This window comes from Benincasa hispida, chromosome 12, assembly GCF_009727055.1.
Source record: "Benincasa hispida cultivar B227 chromosome 12, ASM972705v1, whole genome shotgun sequence".
NCBI lineage: Eukaryota > Viridiplantae > Streptophyta > Magnoliopsida > Cucurbitales > Cucurbitaceae > Benincasa > Benincasa hispida.
Genome location: NC_052360.1, coordinates 9,380,695 through 9,398,046, shown reverse-complemented (window position 1 = coordinate 9,398,046; position 17,352 = coordinate 9,380,695). Strand labels below are relative to the sequence as shown.

The following is a 17,352-nucleotide window of genomic DNA, read 5'->3' as shown; positions in this document are numbered from 1 at the left end:
AATTTTTTTTTTTTTGTCTTATAAACACTTAGACTATTTTTTCCGAAATACAAATTTAAGATGATCTATTTTCTGGCATCAACACAATACTTTTTCTTACTGAGGTTTCTATATATAGGAGTTAAGTAAGAGTCGGATTGAAAAAGAGAACGAGAGACATTAATAACAATAATGATGAATGAGCCACTAATGTCCCATTTCAAATTTTGACATAATATATATTCATTGTAATTTATTATCAGGCAATAACGCGTAGTTTTTCGTAACCAAAATTTAATATTAAATGCGTTACCAATTACCATGAAATATAAACACCTTGTTATTTATTAGAAAAAGAAAAAGAGGAAAAAAAAAAAAAAAAATAGAGCCCGGCTGGTCGTTGCCGTCCCACACGCCCATTGCAATTAACAATCTGAAAATCCTTCTCTCATAAATTTTGCATTTCTTTCTTTTTACCATTTCCGAGTGTCAACAAACACATAAGACTGTGAGAGCGAAACGGGATTGCAATTCTCGAGAGAGATTGGCCATGGCGTCTTCTTCTTCCTCTGAAGAATCTCAAAATCAACCACCACAAGAACAGCAGCAACAACACGCGGTGAAGGAGAAGGAAAAGGAAAAGGAGTGCGTTTACAAGACCAAACCCATTCAATTTCTCGGTCGCCCTACGCCTATTGTCCTCCAGAACGATAATGGCCCTTGCCCTCTCCTCGCCATATGTAATCATCTCTCTCTATCTTTATCTTTCGTATCTTAGGGTTTCACTTCTTGATTGTTGTTATCTTTTTCTCCTGCGGCCGACATTTTTTTGGTTGCTGTATGTGTAAGTTTTCGGATGGTTGGAGTTGCTATTTTGAATTTGATTAATTGGAAATAGATATTTGTTTAGACAATGGATTAGCTGCATTTGGAATTGGAGATTCGGAGTTGGATTTATCTTTTTCTGTTTTTCTGATCGCTATGTGTTTGAATGTTGTAATGAGTCCGTCTCCTCTAATGCTGAATAGTCATAGAGATTGTGTTTTTATTAGTGATGATGGAACGTTCTATCGTCTGTAGTACGATTGCTTTTAATTCCTTTCACTCTACCTACTGGTGTATTTAGATTTTGAGTAGTAATAGCCATTTTAGGGTTTAGTACTCCCATTCTCTTCCTGTTCCCTGATTACTTAGCATGGAATGGAGTATCCAACAGACCCACACTCCTTTCTTCTTTTCTTTTTTCCCGGTTTTGGGAGTTATTTTAAATAATTTCCCTTTATAACCTGTTCCAAGAAAGTCCATTGGTAAATGATTTAGAGACTATGAATGTTTTGAATTTTGAATTCTTTTTCAATGAGATAGATATGAAATGAATTTATTTAGGTTTTTTTTTTTCTTTTTTTTGAATATGAGCACTTCTTTTAAATATATTATATTCTTTTGATCCATCAGAACTAAAAGTCCAGTAAGGTTCGAGTTGTTCATAGCTTCCTTTTAAATTAAAACTCCAGCATGCCACATGGAAAATTTTCATTTTAGACTGGACTTTTGTTTTATCTGTATGTACAAGTACAAATAGGAAATATTGGAATTCGCTCACAACTTATTATGATTTCAAATTATTTGAAGTAGTGGAGAAATATAGAGACCATAAACTTGAGGGCAAATGCTTTGTATCTTCTTTACTTTACTATTGTCTCTCAACTGTTCATTTGGAATCTAATGCACACACAATGAGGGTCATTCTGTCCAATTATAAATGCTAATTTCATCCAAATCAGTCCAACAGCCTCTTAACAGAAGTGAAGAATTGAAAAATGATGGTGAAAACCATTGAGCTTTTTTCTCATTAGTTGTTATCAGATGTATAGTGCAGTCATATATTTAGCCTGAGGAAAAACCCCGCTCACAGCTCTTTCAGTGTAACCAAATTACAACTCTAGTAACAAATAACTAATCAATGATAAAATTGAAATATAGCAGCTTAATCAACGATAAAATTGAAAAATAACAGCTTAATCAACGATAAAGTTGAAAAATAGCAGCTTAACAGTTTAATAATGTACAAAACAATGGACTAATAATACCCAGGGGGTTGGTAGATGTTGGAAATTCCATTATGTTTTACAACATCCAATCGATGGTCTTCTCAAATCTCACTATAGAATTATAGTCTTGTTCAAACACTATGAAGGGAGAACTTTTTCTCTAACAAAACAAAACTAAAGAATTTTTTTCCGTTAGTAATAAATTATGCATTGAAAATATTATTTGTGCTGTGCGTTGCTTAACAGAATATTGTGCACCTCTTTTATGTTGGTTGTTGCCCCCTGCCCCCCCTGCTTGGATGTATTAGAATCAATAGTTATAAAGATATCAAAGTTGTTAGCTACCTGAATATTGATAAAAACAGAAATGAAAAATTTTCGTAGCAATATAAAGGTAGATAAGGAGGCTATTGTATAAAGATTCTATTATTTTATTGTTATTTGGTATGTCTTTTACCGGCTTTTCAGTTAGACTAGTGAAAGTTCATCTTTGGTCATTCATGTTGGGGCTGTTGCAGGTAATGTTCTCTTGTTGCGGAACAACTTAAATTTGGGTCCAGATGCAACTGAAGTATCACAGGAAAAATTGTTGTCTCTAGTTGCTGAACGGTTGATTGATTCAAATAGTAATGTTGATGTAAATAGTTTTCTTCTATATACTATATGAAAATTTTCTCCCACCTGGTTTCACATTGTTCAGTTCTTAGATATTCTCTTGTTGGGTAACAGAACAAAGATGCTGGTTTTGTTGAGAATCAACAACAGAACATTGCAGATGCCATTGATCTGCTGCCTCGGCTAGCAACAGGGATAGATGTAAATATTAAGTTTAGAAGGTAGTATAGGCTTTAATCCTCATCTTTTCCTTTTGTTTTCATCTGCATTTTCTGAACTAAGTTTGATGTTGTACTTGCAGGATTGATGATTTTGAATTCACTCCAGAATGTGCGATTTTTGATTTGCTGGATATTCCTCTATATCATGGTTGGATAGTTGATCCTCAGGTTCTTATATACTTTCTTTCTAATTGCTATGATAAATTTAATTAACCATACTATGAAGTTTCTTCTGCTCTATGTTGGTTTCGTTGTTCCTATTTTTGAGTTGTAGGCTTGTGGCTTTATCAATGTTATTTTTAACCAGCAACAAAACTTTTCATTGAAAAAATGAAAAAAAGGCTAATGTGTAAAAGCTACAAACTCAGGAGTGAAAAGAATAAAAACCAAAGTTGGAAAGGAAAGGGTAAATGAAAATATTCCAATTTATACAAATGTCATGGAAGCAGTAAACGAGTTGGAAAGAGAGCATCAAAGTATTTGAGAATGCAAAGGCAAGGAAAGGCCTCATAAAATCTGATGGACGTTACTTTCGGCATCTGAAGAGAAAACCCACTGCAAATTGAAAATGCCGTGCAATTTGAATGAATGAGAAATTCCCTGCTTCATGAGAAAAGCAACAAACCGAAGGCATAAGACTTGAGTGAGGAAGCTTCCTTTGAAGAACTTACAACTATATAGCAAAATCCAATAGAATGTTAACTCTTTTTGGACAATTAGATTCCCACATTATCGAGAATAAATCCAGTATTAAAATTTCCAACAGACAATTGAAATCAACAATTTTCTCATATTTTAGAAGTCTACTAAAAATAATACTCAGGCAAGCCACTGAGATTCCCAAAAAAACAGAAATTGAACAGTTTGGAAATGAAGAGATGCTGAATCATAAATGAAAACTTCTCTTCAGAGGAACTTCATGCCAAAACAGAATACTAGAACCAGTTCCTAAAGTGAAGGGAGCATAATATTCCACTGATTTCCAGACCTTTGGAATTCTATTCCGTAGGCTGTTGAAGACTAAAATTTGATCTCCCAATAGTATGCCAACCAAACTAATAAGAATCCTGTATACTAGCTATGACTTTTCTCCAAAAAGCTTGAGGCTCATCGATATATCTTCTACCCCATTTAGCTTTCAAAACTAAATGTCTGTTCTTTAAATCCTCGGATACCCAAACCTCCATCATGTTGAGATTTGGAGACTAAACTCCATCTAACAAGATGATTTATCCTCCCACCAATCCTTCCTTGCCAAACAATCTTCCTCATCTTTCTTTCTATTTTCAAACCAATATTAGAGGGAATAAGAGAGACATATAATATTAGGGAAGATTAGAAAGAGAGGTTGAAAATGAAGCATTTCTTGGATGACCTCCAAGAGGTAGACCAAGGTATGATAATATTACTCAAGGATGAAGAGATTTCAACAGTTTTCAAAAGTAATTTCAGTTGTCTAAGGCCAATCTTCAGCCGATTCTAGCAAATGGAGTGCTTCTGGGTCTTTTTCAGTGAAAATTGAAATCTCTTTTTAGTAAGTTAAATATTGCTTCTTCTTGGCCAAGACCGAAAGCCCAAAAAGAATGAACATTCTTTCTTGGATTTTGCAGACAAGTTGTCTTAATACAGAAGATTATCTTTAGAAGAAACTAGCCTCCTCTTGTCTTCATCCATCATTGTGTTTTCTTTGTCATTTAGATGGGGAATCTCTTAGGGGGCATTTGGGACGTTGAGTTGGTTATTATAGTTGGTGAGTTATAATAGTCTGTGGGTTATAATAGTTTGTATTAAGAGTGCAGATTTTTTTAGTTTGGATTATTATAGTCTATGTTTGGAGTGCAAACATTGTAGCAAAGAAAAAAAATGATGGGTGAGAAATGGTAAATACGGTAGCAAATAGTAAATATGGTAGCAAAGAGAGTTTTGAAATAGTATTTACTATACTTAATTGTAGGTTATAAATACTAAATAGTGGTAAATGCCACTATTATATTTGGTGTCCCAAACATGGAGTGGGCTATAATCACACACTCCACCAACTTCAAGTTGGTCCCCCCTCGCCTCTCTTACTTTTTATAGTGTTCTTTTGCCCAAGTTTGCTGGTTAAAATTGTTTAGCTCTTTCAACAATCAACAGTCATTGGGTGTTTTCTCATTGTGCCAAAGACCACGTTCTTCAACTTTTCTCGAGGCCTTCATTTATATTGCGCCCTCATTTACTTTGGGCAAATGCTGTTAAAGCTGTGCTCTCAGAAATATGAATGGAAAGGAATTTGTGAATTTCTGAAGAAAAGAATACAACTTAACATGTTCGTTTTGATGCAATACATCTTAAAGCCTCCCTTTGGTGTTCTCTCTCCAATGCTTTAGGCAACTTCTCTCTTCAGGATATAAACTTTAACTCAAATGCTTTTATCTTTTCTCAGTAGTTTTGTTTTTCACTTTTGCTTGTTTGTTTTCACTGTCTTTTCTGCACTATCACTCATATGGATTTGTATCATTTGAGCATTAGTCTCTTTCCTTATTTCAATGCGAAGTTTTATATTTTGTTCAAGCACAGATTCAATCTTACAACTAAAATGAGAAGAATTTTGCTGCTGTATGAATCCTCAACATTAGTACCACCAAATAGAAAACTTTCGCCAATTAAGTTTGAGCCTAGAAAACTTCTCAAAAACCTCCACTATTGAGGATTAAAGCCTCCCTTTGGTGTTCTCTCTCCAAAGCTTTTGGCAACTTCTCTCTTCAGGATATAAACTTAAAACTCAAATGCTTTTATCTTTTCTAAGTAGTTTTGTTTTTTCACTGTTGCTTGTTTGTTTTCACTGTTGCTTGTTTGTTTTCACTGTCTTTTCTGCACTCACTCTTATATGGAGTTTGTATTATTTGAGCATTAGTCTCTTTTCCTTATTTCAATGCGAAGTTTTATATTTTGTTCAAGTAGAGATTCAATCTTACAACTAAAATGAGAAGAATTTTGCTGCTGTATGAATCCTCAGCATCAGTACCACCAAATCAAAGACTTTTGCCAATTAATTTTGAGCCTAGAAATCTTGAAAACCTCCACTGTTTTGATTAAAATCACCAGCATCAAACCAGCATATAATAACAGAGTATCATTTGCAAATTGAAGAATTGAAACTTGATTGTTGTCCACCCTCATTTTAAAGCCATCATGTAAGCCTCTAGGAACACAATTTAAAACAAGTGCACTAAGAACTTCGGAAACCAAGAAATAGGGAAGGAGAAAGAGGATCTTATATCCTACGAATTACCTTTTAACAACCAAATGTAGTGGGGTTAGATGGTTGTTCATGGATACTCACAGATATTTAGAAAAATAATCAACGGTAAATTCATTGGGACTTGGGGCTTTTTTTCTAGACCTTTAATAGCTTTCCATATTCCTCATAAAAAAAGTCATTAACAAACCGATTTCAGCTACTGAAACAACATTCCACAGGTGATGGTAAGGAATGGATCTTGCATCTGGAAGCTTAGTATATAAAAAAGGAGAACAAAACCAATAATCTCAGCTTCAATTGCACTAGAAACCAATAATGAAATACCATTTACTGATTGGAGCTCTGAAATCAGAAGCTCTCTTTTTGCTGCCAAAAAACGGTTGAAAAAGCTAGTGTTCCTATTTCCAGCTTTAAACCACTGCAATGTAGGTTTTTTAAATCATTTTTTTTCGTCCAAATAGTGTTCCATTAATTCATCTTTAGCTAAAACACGGGAGTTACTTTATTGAAAAGAAAGAAACCCTGATTCTGATTTCTTACCCAGCAAATGAATTTCTGCAAGCAGGTGTTTCTCCACAACTTTCCTCTTTACTTCTTGATTAGCATGCAATGACTTTAGGACACATTCTAAGTTCTGAAACTTTAGAGATGGGAAAACCAGCCCAACCAAAAAATTTATCCTCTGGTAAAGACTAGTGACTTAAATCAAGACAAATCTTATATCATTTAGCCGATAATTGTAAAACTGTAAAGGAGATGGGCACCATAAAGGCTTGTGGCTTTATCAATGTCTTTGAAGTCCAAAATATTCTTTTGATTCTTTTAGTTTCTGTTTATGTATTTGTGATTCCGTCCAAAGACTTTTATGATTTCTGTTCATATTATATATATATATATATATATATATATTAGGTATTTGAAATTTCTTGGAGAAATGTTTTGTTACTGGCAAAACTCTGGTGGCCGTAGTTGTTTTTGGAGTTCCTGTTTTGTTCATAGGATATTGGAGTAATTACAGAGTTAGGGGAGAATTTTAATTAGAAGGGCAGGATGATGAAGGCTGTGTGGTAGCCTTGGACTGATATCGAAGTATTGTGGGAAACCTTGGACTATATTCAAGATGATCTGTTGATGTTTGCCTTCAGGGCTCATGATCACCTGGATCCTCTGAACTCTACCTACTAGCCTGTTATTTCTTGATATGCTACCACCCTAGAACTTGTTGGCAGTTGGCATGAAGATATATTTGTTGCGATTTTTAAACTCAAATATATATTTTGAAAAATTTTACAGACCCATTATTGCTAGTGGGAGTAGAGCTCTGGTATTCTTTAGGCCGCTATTTGGTTTGACCTTTTCATTTAACACCCCTCCTCCCCAATTTGTTTCATCCTATCTTTCTGTGTGTAGGATCACGAAACTGCCAGTGCAATTGATTCCAAGTCCTACAACGCTATTATGGAGGAGCTCGTTGCTCTGGAAACGCAACACATGGAGGGTCAATGTAAGAACAATCCTGAAGATGATTGTATTGATTTTGTAGCTGCGACAACAGCCACACTTGGAGTTCCGTCTCCAAATCTTTCAAAAGTTCGATCTTTTGATGAATCGCCTCGTTCAATCTCTGATGAGCAACAAATGAGAAAAGGGGATCTTGAAGAAGAGGCAGAGTTATTGAAAGCCTTGAAATTGTCTGAAACTGAAACACCAATTTTCATGGCTAATCATGGTATGGTCAGTGCTGAGGGGGACACTAACTCTATCAAATTGGACGAGGAGCCATCTCCTGAGAAGGTTTCAGTCATAGATGCTGTGGAGAAGACCATAGTAAAAGACATCTGTGCTGCAGACAATAATCTTAACCAGCAGTCAGGTTCATCCATTGCAGATTCTGGCAAAACCTCGTTGAACAACAGTGATGAAGATGTGTCACCTCTTCCCAATACCACAGAGCAAGCAAGCTCTTCACCATTAAAGACTGATGCGGGAAAGCACCTTGATCAGACTGTTGAGTCTGAAGGGTATAAGATTTGCCATGTGGAGAAGGACAATCCTGAAACATTGATTGAGACTGTCACCAGTTCTGGAAGAGATGGTGCATTGGTGAATGAGAGTTCTGAGGATACTTCTCAAATGAATGATAAAAGCCCTTTTCCAGCCGCTTGTGAAACAGTTGATCATAGGCCAGTTGATAAGGAAGACCCAATTGAACTATCAGGGCTATCTCCGTCTGTTACTTGTACAGATTCAGAAGGTGGTAAAATCCAATGTATTGAGACACCTGAAGGTTTGACTTCAACTGTTGGTAGTGAGCCCATATATGAAGGTGAGGAATGTATACTGGATCCAAGAAGTACAGTTCTTGAAGATCGAGAGCCCGTATATGAAGGTGAAGTTGTTCTTGCGGAACAGGGTTGTGGAAGCTCCATAAATTTCTGTAATACACCGTCAAAGGTTGAAATTAGTCCTAAACAAGGTAAAAGTGATTAATACCATAAAGGTTAATGATCTTTCCACTTGCCAATATTATATTTATGCCCTTAAACTCATCATGTAAAATCTCTTCTTAATTGTTATCAGGGGAGCTGATCAGGAATTTTTTAAAGAATAATGCAAGCCAGCTAACTTTTTATGGGTCGGTTCTTTCTTGTCATTCTTACTTTCTTTGCTGGACATTTTTGTTTAGTTACACTGTAATGTGTAGTTCCTCCATGGTTATCATTGTTGCTTTTGCAGCCTTTTCTGCTTACAAGATGGTCTTAAAGAGCGTGAGCTTTGTGTTTTCTTCCGTAATAATCACTTCAGCACCATGTTTAAGGTCAGCAAGATTCGAAGCTGTACTATATTGTGTGTGTGTGTGTGTGTGTTTGGCCCCCAGAGCTGTTTGTTAACAGTTCTTAATTTGACAAATGTTGGGTTTCAGCTTGTTTTACATTTGGCTGACCCCATACTTATACTTGAACAATAAATACCAACTTTGTCTCATCTCATCCTCAGCTTGATGGCCAGCTTTATCTCTTAGCTACAGACCAAGGCTACATTCATCAACCTGATTTGGTGTGGGAAAAGCTAAATGAGGTAAAATTTACTTAATGACTCTTCTATATGGCATATAGAACTCAGGTGCGTCGCTTCATTAAAATTAGTTTAAAAAACTGTAATAGACATCACTGCAATATTGATAGTTTAATGTATTCGGAAACATCTTTTACATGTTCACCTTGATATTTCTCTTAGCTATCTTAAACCCAATTCAGACCCTGCAATTGTACTAATGGAACCTTGCTTTGACGCCGTTTGTCAATTGTTCTATCCAACTTCTAACTCCAAATATTATTGCAGGTAAATGGAGACACTTTATTTATGACGAGTAATTTCAAAGAATTCAAAGTAGAAAGTCCTTCAAATGAGTCTTGGGATGAACATAATGCCATGACAAGCACAGCGGTTTGTGTTATAAATATTTTTACAATTTTTTACTGCCATGAATTTTTTTCCTTCAGCAATTTACCGAAACTATTTTGTACATGTTTGCAGGACTATCTTGCAAGCATTGATGCTACCAAACATGCTGGAAAGGATTTGAAGTAACTTCCTATCTCGTTACTTCTAGTATATTACTCTTCTCACAAAAACATGCAAATGAATGCAGCGGAATACTTACTTTCTTAAATTATATTTTGTTTGTGTGGTTGTCATTGATGATCATTCCGTACATATTTTCTTATATTTATGTTTTTTCGCATTGGGTGGGCCTGTTCTCTCAGGGAACTTAAAAGGGTGATGGTTTTGCCCCCGCGTAATCCTTGTTATGCATGATTTCATTCCCGAACTGTAAAATAGATTGGTTAGCTGGAAATTCAAGTTTCCTAAGTATTCAAAAGTGGGATTGGAGTTTGTAAGAATACCCAGTTCTTTTCGAATTAGGGGGGAAAGGGGAAAAAAGATTACAATATAGTGTTTTTAGAAATTCACTTGAAGCTTGAAGTACATGCCAGATCCAATTTCAGTTATTAATTTAGAAATCTGATGCATATGTTATACAGAGTAGAGCCGACAGCTGAATGATCATAATGATACTTTTGCTTTCATTTTTATCCCAGTTCTGACCTGCAATTAGCAATAGCCCTGCAACAGCAAGAATTTGAACAACAACCACAGCGACACAATGTGCAGCAGCCATCTTCAGGCGGCAGTTCAAGGCTGATCGTGGGTCCTCAGGTAGAGTTTGCTAATGGGCCTTATACGTTCTTGCTCTAGATTCTCTGCATCCATCTTTTATATTTTATGACATAGTTCGTTGGGACCTGGCCACCTATGATTTCCGCAGTTGGTTTTCTTTATTAATTTATTTGTTCCACATTCACAAGCATATGTAGAAAACTAGCCAAAAAAGACATACCCACAATGAGAAGTCTAGGTTATATTGCAAATTTAGTGGAACTTTTGAAATTGTGTTTATGAGGTGTTGCGCTTTAATAAATATCTAATACTAATAGATTCCAAAATTTTACAAGTATCTGTTTAAAATCTACGGTCCTAGTAAATACAAAGTTGAATTTTGTGTCCGGTTGGTGTTTGTATTTTAAATAAATGTCTATTAAGTTGAAGGACTTATTGGACAAAACTTGAAAACTACAAAAACCTGTTAGATGCTTTTGAAGTTCATAAATATATTGGGCACAATTGAAAGATTATTGACTTATTAAACACCTTTTAAAATTTTAAGAACCTATTAGATACAAGTTTGAAGGTCTAGGAATAAACTTGTAAGTCCTAAATTCTCTAAACACGAGAACTGCCAATCTAATTCTATTGCTTTTATTTTTATTTTCTATTAGTAAAAAAAGCATAACTGTTTTAAAAAGGGCCCCATTTCCATCTCCCATTTACTTCAAATAAGTAGTTGGTAGCTGAGAATCATTTTGCAGGTGTCTAGAACTAGTGGGAAAACCCCGCCATCTTCTTCCTCAAGGACTGACACGAAATCGAAGGAAAAATGCAGTGTGATGTGAATTTTGATTTGCAGATTCAATAGAAAATCATTTTTATTTTGATTTTTGTTTATTTTATTTTATTCCCTTGTAAATGGTTTGTTGTCTTCTCAATGGAACCACATGCTGTTGACTAACCTAATTCCTTATGAGAGTTTGGATACAGTTTTCCATTTTGTATATAGTGGAGTATATATATCCCATTCCCCCATTTCTGTAGGCTCATAAAAGCTTCAGAGAGATAGTCATATGTAAGAAATGCAGAGTTATCTCTGTTCTCTTAAATATTAATTGGAACGCCAAGTAAGCTCCCCCTCTCTCTTCCTTATATTTCACTACAGAAACAAAAGAGTTCATTTCAATACTCTTTAACTTCACTTCAGCTTTGTTTCTAAGATGGTACTGGTGAAGATTGGTTTTGCTGACCACCAATTTTAGTATTCTTCCCTTATCATGGTTAAGTCTCGACTGGATCTATGCTTGAGGTACCCTAAAAAACGTTACGATATGGGTCTTTAGGTGCTGGTTTTAGTTGAAAGAAAAAAAAAGGATTTTTATTGGCAAGAGAAAAACAGCAAATGATCAGTCACAATCAGCATCGTGTGTTCAAAGATCTTATGGGACCATATATTTAATTGACTTCAAAATGTATTTGGAATGTTGGTAGAACGATTTCACTGTAGTTGAGATTAAGCCCTCTGGTTTGGTGAATTATTGTTATCTATTTTTGGGTGTTTAAAAATATATTGAAAACTACCTCGTATGTATTTTTAGTATATAAGATATATTGTACAGATTATCTTGTTCATATATTTATGAGATATACCTTGGTTTATTTCTAAAAAAATCAAATAATATTGTATATATTAAATATATCTTGTTTTCTTGTTAATTCTTGCTTGGAAACAATGTTTAAATATTTAGAAAATTCTTTCTTACTTGTATATGTTTGGAAAAGAAATCCATTTTGGTAAGTTTATAATAGTGAGAAACTTTCTTTATTTGCTTCTTTTGATATATATATATATATATATTAATGGGAAAATATCTTTTTGGTCTCTAACTTTTGAGAAATAGATATTCTCTCCCCTCTCCATTGCTAAATTTCCCAAAAAAAAAATGAAAATTAAAAAAAAAATGAAAATTAAAACAATTGTTTTTATCTAAATTCAAAAAAATTTTCATATTTTCAAAACAATTAAAAAATTTTCAAAAAAATAGATATTCTCATATTTTCTCACCTAAATTCAAAAAAATTAAAACAATTGTTTTTATCTAAAAAGAATATGAGCAGCAACAACAGTTGTAATAGTAGTGTATAAAAAGGGTGAACATCATGATGAACCACTGTGGCTCAACCATGGCTAAACTTCATATAATTACCAAAACCAAAATGAATCAGTCCAATCAATTTCGATTTTTTTCCCAATTTTTTTTTTGAAAGTTTAGCACATGGTGGGAGAGGTGAGAGAGTACGAGAGAGATGAGAATTAAAGATTTTTCATATTTTTTGAATTTTTCTGAAAATTTAGCAATGGAAAAGAGGAGAGAGAATAAGAGAGAGAAAGAAGGGGAGAAGAGAAAGGAGAGGGAAAAGAAGAGAGATGAGAGAAATATTAAAAAATAATTTTTTTCCGACTTATCTTACCACCTCATCTAGTTAATTTTTTTATTCAAAGTTAATGACTTCTTTTTAATATTCTTTTTAATGGAGAGATTTTCTAAACTTATTCTTAAAAACTTAGGGACTAAATTAACTAATTTCAAATATGAGGGACTAAATGCACCTATTTCTCAAAACTTAGGAACCAAAAAGGTATTTTTAAATTTGAATGGTAAGGAGAGTTGAAAAGGTAAATTGGGTCAAACATTCTAAAATAAGAGTTCATTAGGCTATTTATGTAAAAAAAAAAAAAAAAAAATTCAGATAATTGTCAATTGTGTAATTAGACCTATTTAATATTTATTTAAGCTATAGAAAGATTTAGAGAATTGAGCTTGTTGATTGAGAAACTTCAATCAATAAAATTTTGTTACGTCACCACAACAAAAACCCAAGCTTATTGTGGAATTATAAATTGGATCAGATTGTGTAATTAAAATCGCTTGAATCCAAGTCCAACCCAACTCAAGCCCGTGATAGAAATTCAGGCCAAAGAAAAGAATGGGCCTAAGCCCAACTTTAGCCCAAGCCCAAAAGCATTTAGGTCGAAACCCATGTAAGGCACGTGGAAATCCTCTATAAATAGAGGCCTTATCCCTTCATTTGGAAGGGGTTGGAAGAACTAAAGACCAAAGCTTTTTGAAGATCTGTAGTTCTAAAGATTGAAGCCTTGAAGATCTAAAGAATATAACTTATTTCAAGCTCTGAAGACTGAAGCTCTGAAGCTTTCAAATTCTGAAGGTCGAAGCATTAAAGCTTCGAAGACCTTAAGAATATAACACCTTGCAAGCTTTGAAGATCGGAAGAAAACAACTCCTCTCAAACTCTTAAGATTTGAAGAATACAACTCCCAGCAAGCTCCGAAGATATGAAGAATACAATTCCTCCCACGCTCTAAAGATCTAAAGAATACAACTCTTCTGAAGTTCCTAAATTCATAAGCTCCAAAGGCCGATTTGAGCAGATCAATAAGCCAGAGACCGATCCAAACTAATCAACAAGCCCAAAAGCTGATCCTTCAAGAAGATCAACAAGCCCAGAAGTCGGTCCTCCAAGAAGATCAACAAGCCCAAAGACTGATCATCTAAGAAGATTAACAAACCTAAATATTAAATTTTATTTATTTTTTTAGAGAAAGCATCAAAGAATTATGTATTAGAGATTGTACTCACTATATTAAAGAAATTAATACAAATACAAAATTCAAATTCCATGAATTAAATTCCTTCGAAAATCTTGTGAACAGATTGACACGCCTAATGGGACCATCTCTACCTTTCATCTCTTTCTCTACAACAAAAAAAGTAATGACATCTAAAAATAACACTTTCAAAACTTAAAGCGATGTTTACACGAGAATAATTACTCGAAGTTGTTCCAAGGAAATTCAACGATTTGAAGAGTTGCCACCCTTTGAGGTCGCGAAGAATATATGGGAGCAACTGTCGAAATTAACAAATAGTGGGATTGTCACCAAAGAGAATCTATTGCCTAATGAAGTCACTTCATCTTTTGAACAATAAAGCAAATAAAATTCAAATATAATATCAGTCATGATGACAAGCGTGGGTGAAGATGAAGAAAGAATGGCTGAACTAAAAAAGAAGGTGAGCATGCTAATGAAGGCAATCAAAAAGAGAGATTATGAAATCACGTCTCTAAAGAATCACACTGGAAGTTGTGATGCTACTAAATCAAGCCAAGTACTTGCTGTCAATGATAACGACAAAGGGAAGACACTCTTGCAAGAAAACCAACAACAACAATCAACTTCAATTGCTTTGTTATTAGTGCAATAATTGCAAGATATGATCACAAACTCTATCAGGGCCTAGTATGGTGGTCCTTCTTAAAGTTCTCTCTTGTATTCTAAACCATTTTAAAAAAAGATTTGATAATTTAACAATACCGACCGGATACCAGCCACCTAAGTTTCAACAATTTGATGGGAAGAGCAATCCAAAGCAACATGTTGTTCATTTCATCGAAACGTACAAAAATGCTAGAATGTGAGGGTACTTATTGGTCAAACAATTTGTTTGAACATTAAAAGAAAATGCTTTTGATTAGTACACTGACCTGGAGTCTGAGTCAATTGACAGTTGAGAACAACTCGAAAAAGTGTTTCTAAACCGCTTCTTTAGCACTAGGCAAATAATCAGTATGTTTAAGCTCACCAACACCAAGCAAGGAAAAGGTAAACTTGTTATTGATTACATAAATCATTGGAGAGTTGCAAGTCTGGATTGTAAAGACTGTCTCATTGAACTATTTGCTGTTGAAATGTGCATTTAAGATATGTATTGGGGACTTCTTTACATTCTTCAAGGTATAGAACCTCACACCTTTGAAGAACTAGCTACTCGCACCCTCGATATAAAACTGAGTATTGCTAGTCGAGGAGACAACCATTTTAGTTCCAAAGAATGAAGGAAATGATGGTGAGACAATTTTAGTAGAATCTATGGTTGTCAATTCAGCCTCTCTCAAATTTTCCTTCAAAGGAAAGAAACTAGAAAACGTCAAGAATGTGAAATATATCGCTTAACTTTATAAGAAAGACAAGATTGGTGTATCATTTTCCTGATTCTGACATCTCTGATATGTTAGGACAGCTACTGAAAGCATGGTTGATTCAACTTCCAGAGTCTAAACGACCAAAAGAGATGTAAAAAGTTGATGATCTAAATTACTGTAAATATTATCACGTTATCAATCATCTAGTGGGAAAATACTTCATTCTAAAAGAGCTAATTCTAAGATTAGCTCAAGAAGGAAAAATTGAGCTTGAAGTTGACGAAACAACTCAATCAAGTTATGCTACAATAACAACAAATAGTTGCAACTAAATAAACTTTACAAGTTCATATCATATCAATGTTGAAGAAGCCGATGATTCAAAAGAAATCGAGCAAAGAACTTCTATCTTCGATCGTATCAAGCCTACAACACCCGATCTTCAATCTTTCAAAGATTGGGTATGACAACGAGAAAGAAGAAAATCAATGTTTGATGTCTACTTCCATTCGAACTTCAGATTTCAAAAGACTAAGTGTCTCCACATCAAAGAGAGATCGAGCTTCGTCATCTGCTTTTGATCATCTCAAAGTGACAAGTGATCAACATAAAACAAATATGAGAAACTTGAAGGCAAAACCATTTCATGAAGCAAATAATGACGATAAAATCCATAGTCTTGTCCTTTCACGCATGAAGAGGAAGTTGTCTATTGCCATGAGTATAGAAGGTTCCTTAACGGTAAAGCCAAAACTCATCATATTGACGAATCCTACAAGTGAAAAAGAGGATCAAAGCCATGATGAAAGTAAAAGCTTCTAAAATAAAAATGTAATAGCTCTTTATCGCAGAGCCTGCATGTTGCTCTTGGCCCATATGAGCTTAAAAGGTTAATAGAAAAAAATGTATTGAACTACGTTATGACTTGATCCCTTACTTCAAGGTTACATAAGCAACTTAAAGAAATTTATGTTCAGTTCGAAAAATATTGTCACAAAAAAATAGGGGTATCACAACCATCCAACTATGGCGTTATAAAATTGATATTGTTCATCTTCAATAAAAAAGAAAAATGAAACTCCAAATTAAAGGTTTTCATCTTAAATGGGGGCATCCCAATAATTTGGGGACAGAGCAACAAATTCAATATGTCCATCCCTAGTAAGATGGGATACAGTAAATTGAAGAAATATGCTGCTTTGCACGAGAATACACAAATAAGATGCATACAAAAAAATCTTCACAAAAAAAAAAAAAAATCAATCTTGTCCTTGCTATCTTAAATAAAGAAGCCTCAAGTATTGGGCGTCACTTGCTTCAAGTTCAAGGCACCGTTTGCCTAAATTTTAGCACTTTATCTTCAACATTGGGGCTTCACTCAGTTGAAGCAGCATTTTATCTTCAAAGTTCAAGATCGAAAGCCGCTTCACTTCATCTTCAAGTTTAGTGTGGATAACTTTGCTTCATCTTCAGAGTATGGTATGGTTGGCTTCGTTTCGCTTGCTCAAGTACGGAGGCTTCAACTATACATCTTTAAAATCAAATGCAGACACTACAACAAAACTGGGATTTCATAACATTTGAAAACTGTCATATTTAAAATTTGTGACAGTTATTTTCAGTCATTGTATCACCTGTAAAGGTATGCGTATCAATGGCAGTTTTTTAAATATGTCATAATTGATCTTTTCATGATAATAAATAACTGTCAACAATGAATAATTATTGACAATTATAAATTGTCATTGTCAAATATATTATGACAAATTGTTCTTGTCATCAATTGACTAAAAATTGTCATTTTCTATAGCATTATGGACATTGACGACAGTTATAAAATGTCAAAAAAGAATATATAATGACATTTTTTTCTCGTCAAGAACATATGAACCTTGACACTTTTATTGTCAAGAATATTTAAACAATGACAACTATTTTATGTTGACAAAGGTTCTATCACGACACATTTTTATTATCACATAATTTCATATTTATGACACTTTTATATTGTTAATAAAATACATGTCTTGATAGTTTATTATTTTAAATCTTGTCATTGCATGCATGG

At 34.1% G+C, this 17,352-nt stretch overlaps 1 protein-coding gene across 1 annotated transcript; it reads left to right on the top strand.

Moving 5' to 3' along the window:
• Window positions 1-343: 343 nt before the first annotated feature.
• On the top strand, window positions 344-11,417 carry LOC120067199. The gene is made up of 12 exons (XM_039018686.1): window positions 344-719; window positions 2,549-2,667; window positions 2,760-2,866; window positions 2,947-3,034; window positions 7,521-8,586; window positions 8,691-8,745; window positions 8,847-8,928; window positions 9,108-9,188; window positions 9,453-9,557; window positions 9,648-9,697; window positions 10,214-10,331; window positions 11,042-11,417. The coding sequence occupies exons 1-12, from the start codon at window positions 530-532 to the stop codon at window positions 11,123-11,125; spliced, it is 2,145 nt and encodes a 714-aa protein (XP_038874614.1). The 5' UTR covers window positions 344-529; the 3' UTR covers window positions 11,126-11,417.
• Window positions 11,418-17,352: the final 5,935 nt, after the last annotated feature.